We start from the raw sequence: 14,678 nt of genomic DNA, 5'->3' as shown, positions 1-14,678 counted from the left end.
TTAACTAATGGCTTCAATCCAACTACTACGCGTTCCACCTGATGAGGGATCACAAGAGTCGCACATCGTTAACCCCGTTGACAGGTGCTAATTATTCACCCTCTTTATAAGCTAAGCGCTACATATCTCTTAAATGTGTATTTTCGTTTTGCAGGAATGTAGGGGACGAACATTTATCAGCGGAGGGATCTATAATCGCAGGACGGATTAGAGCCGTAATCCGTGCCGGTTGCAATCAAATTAAGAACACCGATCAAGTCTTACAAAACGCCACCGTCTGGCCTACAGCCCAGCACGATGTCGTGCGTGTATATCATACATTTCTGCTGATCAATGTTGGTTATAGACATTTGATCATAAAGATTGGTTCAGCTTCGCACCGCCGACTATTCGTTACGTTCATTTACGCTTTAAAGGATGACATACAGATGGCGACTGCCACTTTAAAAGTCGTGTGGTAAGTTCACGGTGAAACGAAACGGCTTAAAAATCATTAATTGATAGTATACTTGCATACGGGACTGGTTTCTGTCTATCCTCGGGGCTATAGATCTTCTTTTACCTTTCCCGTAAAATTTCTTGGCAAGAGCATACTATACATTTTCAAGTTTCGTATTCTGTGTGCCGCGGGTCTTGTTTTCCGTCGCACCCTATCAAAACCGGTGTATTTTGCTGTTCATAATTTGGCGACCGGTGACATTTTCAGTCGAGTCGTCCAACTTCGGACCAATGCGTCTGTAACATTTGCCCAGCATTCGTGTGACTACCCAGCGCCTCGACACAACAAGGAAATAGGAAACAGTTCTTAGGGTAAGTCACATTACACACTTGACTTCTATATCACTGATGTTCGGGAATAGCGAACGGGGCAGTAGGAACTATATCTAAATTCAAAACAAAAACGAAACAGAACAGTGTATTTACAGTATGTTATTGGTGCATAAAGTCTAAGTATAAAGGGATGTTGTATAACCATCTTGTAATATCGACGTGTGATAGCCAAAAGTGAATCCAAGTCATCGAAATAATGAAGATGCTACGGGGGTACAGACTTTAATACGATGCAACCGCACATATTCCTGTCGGACAGCATTGTACACGAATTGTGTTATTTGATCGCTCTTAAAATTTTCAGATAAAGTGAGCGGTTGTCAACCTCAACTCCTGTCATTGCTTTTTATACCTGCAAAACAAAGAAGGACGGGTCATTCACTTCTATCAAACTTCGTGTCTTTTGGAAACAGGTTTCCTAGTTGGCGATTCTTGGGCAGGACCGAGTAAGTTCTATCAAATTCGATCGAATTCGTCAATAAAATCGCATCAACAAGGCGATGAATAGCAATATTTTCAATAATCCCAATCTTTGCCAGCGATTAATGACGGTCATTGCGATCACCACACTATTGTACATGGCCGTCTGGCATATGCAGAGCCCATTTTTTCATTACAATTCGATTCAAATCACCGACAAGGAAGACCAACGAATATTGAGGCAGATTTCGCCAACTTGTAATTGCAACGACAGAGAAACGGTCTCGGCAAGGCAACAGCAGTCACTTCATCCGAATACGCTCCAGTGGTGCAGTTCCCAATCTTCGCAACGCGGTACGCACCAAAATGTCATCGCCTACACGATTTTCGGCAACGTGACGGAGCTCTACTATTCGTTGCTAACGAACATCTCGTCAACGGCGCAGAAATTCTATCCAGGATGGATCGTCCGCATCTACCACAATTTCCGCAATCAATCGGTGGAGGCGCATCGACAGTTGTGCAACGTTTACTGCCAATTCCGCAACGTCGACCTGTGCAGCGTTCCACAGTTAATCGAACGCATTCGCAACACAACCGAAAACAATCAGCTGGAGCGTATCGAGGCCGGCCTTCTTGAACGGCTGAATCTCAGAATGTTTCGTTATCTGGTGGCGTTCGATCCGAATGTCGACATTTTCATTTCACGCGACGTGGACAGCATCATTTGGCAGAGGGAAGTGGACGCCGTTGAGCAATGGCTTCAATCCAACTACACCTTCCACGTGATGAGGGATCACAATCAACATTCCGTTGTCATGTTGGCGGGTGATGATAATTCACCCTCTTGTCTATACATCATGCGCTAAACCTATAATTAAATATGCATTTTCGTTTTGCAGGGATGTGGGGAGCAAAACTGTATCAGCGAAGGGATCTTATGGTAGGAATGATGAGGGCCATCATCTCTGCCGGTCAGGATCAAGTCAAGATCACTGATCAAGTCACGTTGAGGAACATTGTCTGGCCTTCTGCCCAGTACGACGCGGTACGATTCCCTCAGTATATCTTTGATACCCATTCAGGCCGATTGCTTTTCATTGTGTCGCTTTTCATCAGATGGTTCACGACAGTTACCACTGCCAGAATTCGGTTTTCATGGCGAAAACCTTGCCAATGAGAGTCTACCCGTTTCCGACGCAACGTCGAGACGGACATTTCGTAGGAGGTGTCGGCCAGCAAAAGAATCCGGCAAAGTGTCCTGAAGCGTGTCGACCGCCAGATCACAAAGATTGGGAATACTGCTAAACATGTTAACGTCTTCATTTCTATCTTGTTATGCTTTGATGCGGATGAGTGAAGCCCAGTGGGCCTTGAAAATATCTATCAAACTACGACATGTGGAATTTGTAAGCATTATTGTATACAAACAAAAAACGTATCCATGTTTGACTGATTTGTCATTATGAAAATCAAAATAGAAGAGGCTGTGAAGCCATCAACGATGACGGATTTAAAAAGGGCAATTTGGAACAAAACTGTTAGAAAAGTAAGCATAAGAGTAGAAGAGGCCTCTGCAAACAGTAGGGTTAGCAAGTTTGATTTGTGCTAAACGTTTCAACGCTATTCGCTAGTTATCGGACACCGCCGACTAGCTATTTTTTTCGTAAGGGCTATCGTCTACAAGGTGACATTCAAGAAAACCTGTTTTCCATGTTTGACTATCTCGACCAAAACAAGCTCGAAAAACGTGTTTTCTTCACGGTCACGACTACGAAACTAACCAACTGGCTTTAGCTCACACTCACACTATCTACTGCATTAAATAGAACACCAAACAAAGAATTGATACTGAAACAACTGCTTCAAGCGAATTTTGTTAGCTTACTTTCATTTCGTCAGTTTCACTACAACCGCTGATGATGGCGCATCGTTTTCGTTCAATGGCACTCCAAGCTCTGCATTCAATCCACACATGCTGCTCGTCGCGGGCACTCCTTTGTTTGGCCAGTAGCTTTGTTGGAGCAACGTTTGCCTTTTGTTATCTACTGCCTGCATATTGGGACTACCATCAGTTTTCCTCTCATCTCTCACAGGTACAATTGTATTACTACACTCACGACCCCTAAAATCCATAGAATCTTGTCTTATAGTTCTACAGCATCTCTCTTAACCATGTCCATGACTAGTAAATGAGAAATCATTATTATTGTGTAGGTAGCAGATGTGTCTGGCACGGTGACAACATGTCCGTGTCAAACTGATCGTAAGATCATCATTCTCTACTGGACAAAATATTTTCGGTCGACGGATTTTGGCTTCGGCATGGGACTGACACCCTTCCACGAGTGTCACACGAATCAAACCAGTAACAGAAGAGGATGTTTAACGACAACGGATCGAAGTTTCGTGAATGATAGCGACGCCATCCTCTTTCACGCACGTGACATTAACATCAACGATTTGCCTCCGGCCGGATGGAGGCGACCGCATCAAAATTACGTCTTTCTCCTTTACGAGTCGCCAGTCAACACGAATCTAAACATGTTGCGACAACCTTTATTCCGCAATTATTTCAATAGAACAATGACTTATCGTCGCGATTCGGACGTCGTCGATTTGCATCCGTACGGCCACATGCAGTGCATCGACGCTGCTTCACCATCGTGTTCCAAATTGCCACAAACTGCTGATGCAAAGAAGCCAAACATCGTCCAAGAGAACGACGATTCCACGTCGGTTCCCGTCAAAATAGACTTGACATTGAAAAATTGGACTGTCGCCTGGTTCGTGTCGAATTGCGAGACAAACAGTCGGCGTGAATTGCTGGCCCGTAACCTGTCGCACTTCATTCCAGTCGATATTTTCGGCCATTGTGCAAACGCAAACAACATCACCTGCTCCGATCGGGCTGCATGCGACGAGAAACTGAGTCGTCATTATCGTTTCTACCTCAGTTTTGAGAACTCTTTGTGTTTAGATTACGTCACTGAGAAACTCTACCGACCTTTGCAACACAATGCAGTCCCAGTCGTTTACGGAGGTGCTGACTATTCTTTGTATCTTCCGGCTGGATCGTACGTGAACGCCATGGATTTCGGCAGTCCTGAGCGCCTTGCCGATCACTTGAACAAACTGATGGGAGACGACGAGCTGTACCTGACGTACTTTCGCTGGAAGTCTAAATACGCAGTCGAAAGAAGAGCGAAAGACGCAATGTGCCAACTGTGTCAATTACTTGGTGATTCCAAAACGAAAGAAAAGAGTTATGCAGATATTGCTGAGTGGTGGGCAGGTAACAAGACTACCAATCCAATTTGCCGGTCGCCACCTGCAACACTTGTTTAGTTGGTAAATGAACTGATGCTGTATCTGCTGATATGTGGCCTAAAAAAGCACTGCTTTATCGTTTGAACGACCTTAAGTGTACCTTACGCATTCTTACCCCGTAATGCAGCATGCCCTTTACCTTTTCAAGTTCAACCGTTAGAAACAGGTCGTGACAATGTCGATCCATGCACGTATAACTAATCAAAGAGTTTCTCCTAATCTTAGAACAATCAGCGCAAAGGGTTTGCAACCTAAGGAAATGCCCCACCTTTCTTTTTCGTTCCACAGTTGGGCCACCAGCGAGATTGCCCTCGCCGTAGGATACGGAGGTAAACAGCGTATCTGAAATTGCATCACACAACAACCATTACTATTATGGAATCGGACGTAGGTAGTATACAAGAGAATCAGATAAAATTGCAACGCCGTCGGCAAAACAGAGAATCCTTCTTTTTTCTACGTTCTCCAAAAATAACCCGTCATGTTTTGAATGAAAATCTCATTATAAAAGCCAAGCGTTGCCTGAAGGTGACCCAATCATTCTTACGAATTTGTTTTGTGAGCATATTAATTAGCAGTTTTGTCAGCGAACGCAACTCTTGTTGATATTTTCTTCAATGATAATAAAGGAGATGAAATACTACTTTGTTTTAGAACGCGATCAATGACGCTTAGCATTACACTGTATTATTCCACTGCAATTGATATCGTGACACTCAATTTTTTGCTATAGAAGAAACGCCTGCAATTTCGATGAATCTGTAGTCAGTCTTGATGTGTTTGATTTGAAAAATTACAGTTAGTGTAGCATAAACACAAATTTCCATTCAGAGTTTCGACTCGCTACGAGCGACTGACGAACCGTATCGACGTTTGACAGGTTTAGTGTTTCCGCTCGTTCGCACAGCCGATCGAAATTCGCGTAGCATTCCTTTCCAAAAACTGTCTCCTTCTTCATTAACAATTTTGCGAGCCTCCCAGGAGAATTCGCACAAACTGATGAAAATGGCGATGCCGAGACCGCAAACCAGGACGACAAAAACTCCACCGACGTTAGCCAATCCAAGTTCGCTAGCCGCTGAGCTACCACCACCTTCGTCCTGTAATGAGTACGTATTCGTGCAGTTTTTGATTGACGTCAAATTTTGTATCACAAGATTTTACTTTGCAGGCCCCTCCACCTCGTTTCTCTTTCCACCATCTGCTCTTCAGGATCAACAGTCGATTCGTTTCCTGCAATTTGAGCACGGCCTGGCTGATTGCTGCCCTGTACGGTGATCCTATCAAGTACCATTCATGAATCAAGGCATTTTTTTTTTCGGTGACATACAATGGGGTACAAAGGTAACGTTACCTGGTCGCATGGCGATGCCATAACCTTTCGAATCAATCATACCACCAACTTGTGTTAAATCACATTTTCTCTCTGTGAAAAATTCGATAGTGGACGATTCCATCAAGAAGGCGTAGAGTCCTTTCGAGTCTTGGACACGTTTCACACCTTCCATGTTACTTTTGACGTAGGGGCCAGGCATTTGAGGCGTCGAAGATCGATTATTCGCTTCCATAAACTGCCACATTCGCTGATACGTGGCTATTTTGGCATCCTATATCCGTTTAATATTTTAATTAATTACTGGAATCCAGGTGAATAAATTAACGAATGTTGACTGACTCGGAAGAATGCCAAGGTAGATCCCGAACCGACAATGCCGTATTTGATTTTCGTCTGTTTGGCCAAATCGTCTACAGAAGAAATTGGAGATTCAACTCGTTCGATGGTTAGGAAAGCAGCCAAATTGGCAGTGTACGAAGAAATCATAATCATCGTGAAAAACCACCAAATTCCAGCCACCATACGAGTTGATGTTGCCCTGCATTTAAAAAAAAACGAACGTTCAACAGTGACAATTCCTAACTACGACGTCAAATTTGGACGCACCTCGGGGCTAAATCACAACCCTGTTGCATCAGAGAGCCGATCGTAAACCAGGTACTGTTCAGGAAGTTAAACTGGTTTTCGTATTCCTTTGGATTCGGATCACATGGATGTGGATTGACCCATTCGAGTGGTGTCAACCTATATGCTCATGAATTCTTTGTTATGGATGAAATTACAGTGGAAAATGTGACATTTGTTATTTTGCCTGGCGAGAATGAAGAGAGCCAAGGAAATTCCAACGTAAGCTGCACACATGTAGATCCAGACCTCGACGGACAATGGTGACAAGAAAGAAAACAAGCTGGGAGGTTGTTTCTGGGGTTTCTTGTACAGAATGCTGATACCTAATCAAAATTCCAAGGTGATTGTGTCGACACTTTGGAAAATGTATTCACATTAACCTGTATTCATGAAGGGTAACGAAAAGTCTACAGCCTGCTCCCGTTCATAGGTGATGCTCAAATCGGCGATACCCAAATCAGCTTTCTATAAGTGTTTTTAGATATTCAGTTTACTGATGCCAATTTCGTTTGAAACAGGACTGACAGACTGAAGAAACTAACCTCTTCGAGCAACTCGAGGATGATTCCGTTCCATTCGCCGGTAACTGGATCAAGTGTTCCGTAATTTGAATCTGCCGCCATTCTTAAAACATATTTGAAACCCAACAGTTTCGACACTTCGTCGATGACGTCTACCACGAATCCTTCGAATCTATCATTTCCCGTGAGCATATCTGCAGATTCTTTCAACATGAAATAAGGATCGCTCTATAACGACAGCAAAATAGATGCAATTCAGTTAGGTAACTTCTCACGTTCAATAAGAGGAGTAGCTCACCAATTTCGACGATACAATTAACGTCTTATTGATCAGGTTATCATCCAAAAGAGTCGTTGCCTCCGTTACAGTCGGACGGGTCACATTGGCTCCGTCTATCGGATTCCAAGAACTGACAGCCGTCAATCCTTCGGGTGTTAATTCCAAAATGCTGAGATAAAAGAAAGTGCGGTATCCTTGCGTGTCGAATTTGATGAATCCCGTCAATCCTTCCATTTCCACCTGTTGATTTAGGTGTACGATAGTACATGGCATAAAGAAATGCGTTTTCATCTTGAAAAATGCACTTACCAGTGTCATGTAATTGATGAGGCTGTTGCCATGGATCCACGTATCAACCCCATCGCAATTCAAAGATTTAACTCGGACGTCTTGACTGCGATCCAATTCACGCAGGGCTTTGGCGATCATGTGAACAGCATCGTAAGTCAGTGCCGTTTCCGTCTACGAACAAAATTTTAGTGTTGATTCTCAATGAAATGTGAAACTCGTTTAAATCACCGTAAACGTGGTTGCATTTGGATTCATCAGAGTGGGATTATAATATCGACTGGTGCTGCTGTACGCCTTGGTCAAATTGGCAGCTTTGATCTTGTTGAGATCCACCAATCTCAATCCGGTAATGTTAGTACCACTGTATTTGTAATCTTCCAGATCGAGGGTATGGAGATCCTGAATTTCAATCAATTAATATGAGTCTCTTGACACATCAAGTAAAAAGTTATTGATTATTTCGTACCAGCGAGGTAATGAAAAACGAATAGGAAGATGTGATCAATCCAACTTGTTGGGCCTGTTTCAAAACAACCGCCAACGTTTCAGCCGAGCAGTCCAGCACGATATTGCGTTCACCTTTGGCATCAATTTCTTTCAAAAATGGCCTGATTCACCAACAAGTCAACTATAGGTTAAATTCGTATTCTAATTAAATTTGAATTGACTGCACAAAAAACCTGAAATTGGTGGTTTCGGGCATTTTCCGTACGTTGATTTTAAAGCCGGACGTAGTGGACACTTTGAGAAGAAGCTGGAGTCTCACCATGGATTCTTCTTCCTCGTAGAGGATGGTAAACGTCTTCCAGTCCCAGGTGCGGATGACATCCACGTAAGCCTGTCCTAAAGCTGTGGGATGCGGATGCAAGTTGATTGCGTACTGTGTCCGACGGAGACGTGATTGACAGCCAGTATTGACGTGCGGAATCTCAAGAGCGTCGCAAATCGATTGGACGTGGGAAGATGTCGACGAAGATGAAGGTCCCAGAACAGCCGCCAATCCGTTACGCAACATCTGACACACTGCAATTGCCAAAATAGATAATGCAGTATTAACATGTTACATGAATATTCGTAAAACGTTTGAAGTGACCTCTTCTTGAAGCAAAATGTGAATCGCTGGGTGGTAAGCGTTCGCTTAACGACACCAAATTGGACTTTGGTAGAAATCTCCCATTTTCGTTGATTCGATCCAGAGCTTGTCTGAAAGCTGATTCGGGCATAGGATCTGAACTATCAAACAATCCTCCTGTTTGTCGTTTTTGGCCATCAAATGTCGACTTGAATTTCATTGTTTGGAAAGAAATGTGTCAAATGTGAACTCACCAATCCGGATGACCTCTGGCAGAGCAAAACTCGTTCTAGTGGCAAATGTAAAGACCGTTAAAACGAAAAGTAAACATTGTTTCGAATACGCCATGGTCAGCACAGAGCACTTGCATGCTCTCACTTTATCCAAATGCAATTGTATTGCGTCGATGAACGGTGGAACGTCATAGACTAGACAAGAAGACGCGCTCCTGTGGTGCAAGGCAACTAATTTAAGACATTTTTTAGAGCTCTTTTCCCTGCAGGATGCGCCTCCTACACAAGCAAATTCTAATAATAAAACCGGCTTAAGTCGCTCCCGTCGTTTCTTTTTTTTTTTTTCCTTCTCGTTTGTGACTTGGCTTAGACGGCAAACCTGAACGAATTCATTGAGGTTGTATGGATGGGCGTGACGTTTGAGACTGGAAAGTTGATCTGGCGCGACACGATGACAGTGAAGTTTTTTCTCCATCTTCATTGACAAGAAAAGGATGCTGCGTATGAACATGTTATTTTGCGGGTAAAACATTGCAGGGAAATCTGTTACTAGAAATGTTTATGCTAGTTTTCAACATTCGTTTCCAGAAAGGAATAGACACAATTTCATTGGGAACTCAGGTGGGCATCCCGCAGGAAAATCTATTTAACGGTGGTTGATTGGTTCGTTATTGAACCATTCGTTCTGTCGAAGGATTTTTATTACGAAAATTCTTCGTATATTAGTCAAAATTTTTGAGGAACATTCTGTAAACGTTGTTTGGTTATTGGTATCACGTTGCAATTTCACGCCATCTGGTAACAAGAAAACAAATTCGGTGGGCGATTGACAAGTTTTTCAGTCTGCAAACTATCAGCGTTTGCTCAAGGTGTTTCAACTTCAACGGCGAACGAAAAGAAATGGCTACAGATGACTGGAAGAGCCCTGGCTTTCGCCAAAATGTAGCCGCTAGAATGTATGCATAATTTTTATCATACGATGTATGGAAATATGTGTATTATTTGGTAATTTTTTTGTTCTTATTCCTGTAGCGAGGAAGCCATTCGACAGTCGGGGAATCCCACGACCAAAACGGCTAGCGAAATGGAAACTCACTTCTTCCAGAGAGCCAATAACAAAGTACACTAATTCAGAGGTTTTCCTGTGGTTTATGATGGTTGTGAGTCATATACAAACATGACACTAATGAATACTTTGTCATACAGGAAGATTATTTAAACTACCTTGCCCGTTTGCTGATCCACATAAAAGAGCTTAGTATGTAGGCTAACTTAGTCTATTACACCTTTGGTGAATATACTGAATCATATTTGAAATTTATAATTTAATTTTTTCAAGGTGCCAAAGCAAGAGCCCAAGGTGGTACGGGAGTAGGAGTTGCTGGTCCTCAAGGCAATGTTCAATCAAACAACCAACAGCAACAAGGTATGTGAATGTTGAAAACTAAATGTTAATGAAGTAAAAATAATAATTCAAATTTCTTTTTTCTTTAAAGTGGGTAACATTTCTCAACCTCAGATGATGAACCACATGAATGTGAGGCCGCAAATGATGCAGAACATGGGAATGGATCAGCAGCAAATGAATCAAATGGCCCCCAATCAACAACAAATGAATCAGATGGCTCCCAATCAACAACAGCAAATGAATCAGATGGCTCCCAATCAACAACAGCAAATAAATCAGCAGCAGCACCAGCAGATGAATCAGCAACAAATGAATCAGATGGTGATGAATCAGCAACAGCAGAACCAACAGCAACAGATGAACCAACAGCAAATGAATCAAATGGGTGTGAATCAGCAGCAACAGCAGAATCAACAGCAAATGAACCAGTTTAATCCTAACAACCCCAATATGAACATTGGTAATCCATTGATGCAACAACTTGGCGCCCCAAACCAACAGCAGCAGCAACAACAACCCCAGGGAACTGCAGTAAATAACCCGAGTTCGGCACTTATCAGCCAACTCAATCAAAATCAGCAACAACAAAACATGGGACCAATGGGTGGCGGCATGCCACGACCAAGATTCGCTGGTCCTCCAGGTGTCACGGCTACAGCCAAGATGACCCCTCAACAACAACAGCAACAACAAGCTCAGGCTCAGCAACAGCAACAAATGCTCAACCAGCAGATGCTGATGCAACAACGCAAGCAACAAGCTGAAATGATTCAGAATCCATCGACACCACAACAATTTGCCGGTCCTGGAGTGCCTTCTCCTGCTCAACAACAGCAACAACCTATGCAGTCAATGCAGCAACAGCAGCCCATGTCGTCGGGGATGACGAGCCATATGAGCGCTCCGTCGCCAGCCTATGTCCATTCACCTGGTAATGTTCAGTTGGTCTCTTCACCCGCTGCTGCAGGACGAATGGGAGGTCCGCAACAACAACAGCAACAGCAAAGAAGTTTGAGCAGTCTGCTACCTCCACCGTCGCCATCAATGATGAACGTCCCTACACCGGGTGGGGGAGGGATGTTGCATACTCCGCAGGGCGCTGGAATGGGAGGAATGGCAATGACTGGACAGGGAGGCGGAATGGGCGCATCCGGTGCTGGAACCGAGGAACAAATGTATTTGGAGAAAGTAAGACAGTTGAGCCGCTTCATCGAGCCATTGACACGTCTTATCGGTCGCTTTGGTGACGATGACTCTGAGAAATTAAGCAAAATGAAAATCATGTTGGATATCCTGTCAAATCCGTCCAAACGGATGCCGATGGATACTCTACTCAAGTGCGAAGCCGTGCTGGAGAAAATGGATTTTAAAAGGGTAAGTAGTTCTTTTCCCTTTTGATATTTCTAAATGTGTCTGTACTCAATGCCCTAATATTAGAGTGAATCGGGTAGTGTGGCCCCTCCTTCAGTAGCTTCCGTGCCAAGTTTGGGTGTGGCTGTTCCTACCGCCAAAGACAACCCACCAGCTGCCACTCCACTGCTCTCCCTATTGGAAACGATAGCTAACCAGGTACCTAAAGTGTTTGCTAACACTTCCTCGCGATTGGGGAACGCTCAATTAACATTATCTCTGTTACCATAGGCACGATCTCCTTACATCAATCACACTCTGCAGCGAACTTTCGCGCCCGCTGTCAATTCCCTAATTGGTTGCGACATTGCAGCTCCACCAGCGCCCAAGAGACGGCACTTTGACTCTGCCGACGATGACAGGGCTGATGAATTGATGGATACCATCGAGAGAGAAGTTGCCAACTTGTACCCTCGTTTTAAGGTTTGCACGAATTCTGCCTCCTTTCTACGTTGCCTTTCTATAACGGGCTTTTGGCTTTAGGTGGATATGGACCAAATGCATCTGATGGGATCGCAGGAATTACACCTGATCTGTCGTCTTGATGACAAATATTTGCCTTCAGTGCCGGCTTTACGTATCGTCGTGCCACGTGACTACCCACGAATGGCACCGTTTTGTGACAGCCAGCAGCCCGACTATGGTAAAGAACGAAAACAAAAAACACAAAAAAAAAAAACGTGGCAGTACGCCGTCATGATAAAAATTCCTTTGTTTTACGTCTTTTCAGACGTCAGTTCCTTCACCCGAGCCGTCTTGCAAGGCTTGAGCGATCGGTTGCGTCACATGCCTCATCGCTATACAGTCAGCCAAATTTTGAACTGTTGGGAGATGGCTCTTCGCCACGCATGCAAGCCCACCAGCAACAATGCAAATAACAGGGACGTTAACTCCCTAACAGTCGCTTTGGGAGTTTGAACAAAAGCACAATACTTTAGCTGTGTATTTTTCCTCGGCGCGAAGAGGTATATCTAAAAACTACAATTTCAGCTTTTGCGAATCTTGGGATACAATAAATCTTTTCTTGGCTCGTGTCCATCCTGATATATCTTCATACTATGCTAATATCTCAAGTGTTATCTCAAAAGTGCGTCGTGGGCAGCTTTTAATCTCTGCTTGGCTCTGTGGTAAGTTTGGATCACTTCCTCCACGGCGTTGCTCGTTGCCGACGGTCTGTGTAGGTTGATGGATGTCTGAATCTGCTCCTGTTCCAGCACATTCCGACCCCTTTGGATCATGGTATCAAACCGTACTTTAACGGAGCCCGACGCCTCCGTGCTGAACGGAAAACGACCCAAAACCGTCGTATCATTATTACCCTGTCATGAAGTGTAATTAACGATATGATCATTATCGTGAGACAGATTGCATGCGTACAGTGTGTTTTAAAAGAGAAAGTTGTTTACATCATCAGGAAATCCGGCGTACTTGATGTTTTCAATCTGTGGAGCCAAGCCCAGAAAAAAGTCGTGAAGTTGAAGGCTGGTATCTGTGACGTGAGGGCGCCAAGTCGGCACGTCAATTGAGTAGCAGCCTGGAGTTAACGGGATGTGTGTGAAACCGTAGCCCACGGATTTCTGTCTATTCCACATGTTGACATCGTAAACTTCCAAGAGGAGAAGCAGTAAAGGAGTTGGAACGAGCTCAGCAGTTTCCGACGACGAGTGATGCCAAGATTTTGACACATCTAGCGTGAAGCGGTGTCCAAAGTGGTTGCTAGAATCATTTCTAGCTTTAGATTGATGGGTGACACCGTGGAGGCTTTTAGGTTCAGCTAATACCCAATCTAATAATAGAAAATAGTACGGTTTTAGCATTTTTCTTGTGCAGATCGATAGGTATGCCGTCATAGGCACTAAACGGAATTTTAAAAGCAGTCGATTATTACCTGGTGTTGCATCGATCAGATACCGGATGTACACATGGCTGCAGTCATGAAATTCCTTGGCGGTATCTATGGTCACATTTATAACGTGGCGTATACAATCGGGTTTGATATTTTCGACGAAGATATTGTTGGTTGCTGCGATAACTTTTGTCAAACCCATTACAATCCTTAAAATGCTGACTTGCTTATGTTTGTTTTGTTTTTTTTCGAAGTTGTTATGGCAACATAGCACCCCTTCTGGCTAGTTTTAGGACGAAACGATAGCAGACGTTGTTTCCTCCAAACGCTTTGAAAAAGAAAAAGCGTTCAGTTTGGCGCCTTTAACAAGCAAAAATGTCTGTCGACATTGTTCCTAAAGATCTTCGCAACAATAGAGCTTGCCTCGTGTGCTCGTTGATAAAGGTGATGTCTTTTACTATCTCAAATCCCACCAACATTGTAAAACCATATCTGTGCAACGTAGACGTTCGAGCAATTCGAATTTGATGGCTGTGACAATTGCGATGAATTTCTTCGAATGAAGAATAACAAGGACAACATCTATGATTGTACTAGTACCAACTTTGATGGGTAAGTTGAATGATTTCAATGTGTTGAGTACTTCTGTTCATTTTTTTTACTTTTCCTCAGAATGGTTGCTCTGATGAGCCCCGAAGATAGTTGGGTGGCCAAATGGCAAAGAATTAGTGAGTTGGACAAAGTCATTGCACTTTAACTAATGTTAACTGCTGCTTTAAACTTTACAGACAGAAAGGTTAAGGGTGTTTATGCAATTTCCGTGTCTGGACGACTACCTGAGACCTTCATTAGGGAACTGAAGTCTAGAGGCATTACTTACAGATCCCGAGATACAAGCCAACGTCAATAATTCTCATTCTTAACCTCTTACCATTTTTTTACAAAAACATTTTTTTTTTTTCTTTTAATGAACAACTTGTATTCACACTGTCTGATGCTATTATGTCAGCATGGCATTTCTTGGGACAAATACACCTGAACTTGCCTGACAACAAAATTGTGCATGTAAACAC

The 14,678-nt window shown here is 43.4% G+C and overlaps 6 protein-coding genes and 1 long non-coding RNA gene across 12 annotated transcripts; 5 read left to right on the top strand and 2 right to left on the bottom strand.

Annotated features, from left to right (window-relative positions):
• Nucleotides 1-649: 649 nt before the first annotated feature.
• Nucleotides 650-2,692, top strand: LOC116928016. 3 transcript variants are annotated; one of them, XM_045176491.1, is made up of 5 exons: nt 650-810; nt 1,136-1,277; nt 1,371-2,079; nt 2,154-2,299; nt 2,371-2,692. In XM_045176491.1, the coding sequence occupies exons 3-5, from the start codon at nt 1,377-1,379 to the stop codon at nt 2,557-2,559; spliced, it is 1,038 nt and encodes a 345-aa protein (XP_045032426.1). In that variant the 5' UTR covers nt 650-810; nt 1,136-1,277; nt 1,371-1,376; the 3' UTR covers nt 2,560-2,692. The 3 variants fall into 3 exon arrangements, with proteins under 3 accessions (XP_045032426.1, XP_032790956.1, XP_032790957.1); XM_032935065.2 differs by having other exon boundaries at nt 651-810; nt 1,245-2,079; XM_032935066.2 differs by having other exon boundaries at nt 651-810; nt 1,136-2,079.
• A 365-nt stretch (nt 2,693-3,057) lies between these two features.
• On the top strand, nt 3,058-5,224 carry LOC123474389 (alpha-(1,3)-fucosyltransferase C-like). Of its 4 annotated transcripts, none has more exons than XM_045176486.1 (4): nt 3,058-3,347; nt 3,469-4,546; nt 4,807-4,910; nt 4,973-5,224. In XM_045176486.1, the coding sequence occupies exons 1-3, from the start codon at nt 3,171-3,173 to the stop codon at nt 4,899-4,901; spliced, it is 1,350 nt and encodes a 449-aa protein (XP_045032421.1). In that variant the 5' UTR covers nt 3,058-3,170; the 3' UTR covers nt 4,902-4,910; nt 4,973-5,224. The 4 variants fall into 4 exon arrangements, 3 of the variants coding, with proteins under 3 accessions (XP_045032421.1, XP_045032420.1, XP_045032422.1); XR_006649198.1 differs by having other exon boundaries at nt 3,065-3,347; nt 3,469-4,602; XM_045176485.1 differs by having other exon boundaries at nt 3,061-3,347; nt 4,807-5,224.
• A 22-nt stretch (nt 5,225-5,246) lies between these two features.
• LOC116927990 (glutamate receptor ionotropic, kainate 2) lies at nt 5,247-9,181 on the bottom strand. The gene is made up of 15 exons (XM_032935043.2): nt 8,963-9,181; nt 8,730-8,885; nt 8,317-8,659; nt 8,103-8,244; nt 7,865-8,035; nt 7,655-7,807; nt 7,364-7,585; nt 7,087-7,293; nt 6,925-7,009; nt 6,729-6,867; nt 6,524-6,661; nt 6,257-6,455; nt 5,936-6,188; nt 5,746-5,861; nt 5,247-5,681 (listed from the first exon to the last, which is right to left on the bottom strand). Exons 1-15 carry the CDS (start codon nt 9,054-9,056, stop codon nt 5,409-5,411), a joined length of 2,691 nt encoding a protein of 896 aa, XP_032790934.2. The 5' UTR covers nt 9,057-9,181; the 3' UTR covers nt 5,247-5,408.
• LOC116928009 lies at nt 6,432-6,811 on the top strand. The gene is made up of 2 exons (XR_004396914.2): nt 6,432-6,574; nt 6,702-6,811. It is a non-coding gene; the product is annotated as an uncharacterized LOC116928009 (long non-coding RNA).
• Nucleotides 9,182-9,611: 430 nt separating the features above from the next.
• On the top strand, nt 9,612-12,793 carry LOC116927992 (mediator of RNA polymerase II transcription subunit 15). Its single transcript, XM_032935045.2, has 9 exons — nt 9,612-9,897; nt 9,974-10,061; nt 10,148-10,199; nt 10,281-10,367; nt 10,438-11,723; nt 11,787-11,918; nt 11,991-12,182; nt 12,243-12,402; nt 12,490-12,793. The coding sequence occupies exons 1-9, from the start codon at nt 9,842-9,844 to the stop codon at nt 12,675-12,677; spliced, it is 2,241 nt and encodes a 746-aa protein (XP_032790936.2). The 5' UTR covers nt 9,612-9,841; the 3' UTR covers nt 12,678-12,793.
• Nucleotides 12,688-13,807, bottom strand: LOC116928004 (Meckel syndrome type 1 protein). The gene is made up of 3 exons (XM_032935057.2): nt 13,648-13,807; nt 13,166-13,545; nt 12,688-13,078 (listed from the first exon to the last, which is right to left on the bottom strand). Exons 1-3 carry the CDS (start codon nt 13,805-13,807, stop codon nt 12,836-12,838), a joined length of 783 nt encoding a protein of 260 aa, XP_032790948.1. The 3' UTR covers nt 12,688-12,835.
• A 99-nt stretch (nt 13,808-13,906) lies between these two features.
• On the top strand, nt 13,907-14,657 carry LOC116928007 (transcription elongation factor SPT4). The gene is made up of 4 exons (XM_032935061.2): nt 13,907-14,049; nt 14,111-14,217; nt 14,278-14,333; nt 14,394-14,657. Exons 1-4 carry the CDS (start codon nt 13,981-13,983, stop codon nt 14,513-14,515), a joined length of 354 nt encoding a protein of 117 aa, XP_032790952.1. The 5' UTR covers nt 13,907-13,980; the 3' UTR covers nt 14,516-14,657.
• The last annotated feature ends 21 nt before the right edge of the window (nt 14,658-14,678 follow it).

This window comes from Daphnia magna, linkage group LG7, assembly GCF_020631705.1.
Source record: "Daphnia magna isolate NIES linkage group LG7, ASM2063170v1.1, whole genome shotgun sequence".
Lineage (NCBI taxonomy): Eukaryota > Metazoa > Arthropoda > Branchiopoda > Diplostraca > Daphniidae > Daphnia > Daphnia magna.
Note: the sequence above shows the minus strand (reverse complement) of the source record. Positions and strands in the feature narration are given on the sequence as shown.

Bases quoted from the DNA above. Each gene is read 5' to 3' on its own strand.
- LOC116927992 (XM_032935045.2), top strand. From the start codon at position 9,842: ATGGCTACAGATGACTGGAAGAGCCCTGGCTTTCGCCAAAATGTAGCC. The intron at 9,898-9,973 runs GTATGCATAATT...TTATTCCTGTAG, and splicing joins CAAAATGTAGCCGCTAGAAT to CGAGGAAGCCATTCGACAGT. The intron at 11,724-11,786 runs GTAAGTAGTTCT...CCCTAATATTAG, and splicing joins AGAAAATGGATTTTAAAAGG to AGTGAATCGGGTAGTGTGGC.
- LOC116928004 (XM_032935057.2), bottom strand. From the start codon at position 13,807: ATGGGTTTGACAAAAGTTATCGCAGCAACCAACAATATCTTCGTCGAA. The intron at 13,546-13,647 runs GTAATAATCGAC...TTCTATTATTAG, and splicing joins TCTGATCGATGCAACACCAG to ATTGGGTATTAGCTGAACCT. The intron at 13,079-13,165 runs GTAAACAACTTT...ACTTCATGACAG, and splicing joins ACGCCGGATTTCCTGATGAT to GGTAATAATGATACGACGGT.
- LOC116928007 (XM_032935061.2), top strand. From the start codon at position 13,981: ATGTCTGTCGACATTGTTCCTAAAGATCTTCGCAACAATAGAGCTTGC. The intron at 14,050-14,110 runs GTGATGTCTTTT...TGTGCAACGTAG, and splicing joins TCGTGTGCTCGTTGATAAAG to ACGTTCGAGCAATTCGAATT. The intron at 14,334-14,393 runs GTGAGTTGGACA...TAAACTTTACAG, and splicing joins GGCCAAATGGCAAAGAATTA to ACAGAAAGGTTAAGGGTGTT.
- LOC123474389 (XM_045176486.1), top strand. From the start codon at position 3,171: ATGATGGCGCATCGTTTTCGTTCAATGGCACTCCAAGCTCTGCATTCA. The intron at 3,348-3,468 runs GTACAATTGTAT...ATTATTGTGTAG, and splicing joins TTTCCTCTCATCTCTCACAG to GTAGCAGATGTGTCTGGCAC. The intron at 4,547-4,806 runs GTAACAAGACTA...TCCTAATCTTAG, and splicing joins TATTGCTGAGTGGTGGGCAG to AACAATCAGCGCAAAGGGTT.
- LOC116928016 (XM_032935065.2), top strand. From the start codon at position 1,332: ATGAATAGCAATATTTTCAATAATCCCAATCTTTGCCAGCGATTAATG. The intron at 2,080-2,153 runs GTGATGATAATT...TTCGTTTTGCAG, and splicing joins TTCCGTTGTCATGTTGGCGG to GGATGTGGGGAGCAAAACTG. The intron at 2,300-2,370 runs GTACGATTCCCT...GCTTTTCATCAG, and splicing joins CTTCTGCCCAGTACGACGCG to ATGGTTCACGACAGTTACCA.
- LOC116927990 (XM_032935043.2), bottom strand. From the start codon at position 9,056: ATGGCGTATTCGAAACAATGTTTACTTTTCGTTTTAACGGTCTTTACA. The intron at 6,868-6,924 runs GTTAATGTGAAT...AATTTTGATTAG, and splicing joins GTTACCCTTCATGAATACAG to GTATCAGCATTCTGTACAAG. The intron at 5,862-5,935 runs GTAACGTTACCT...GGTACTTGATAG, and splicing joins TGGCATCGCCATGCGACCAG to GATCACCGTACAGGGCAGCA.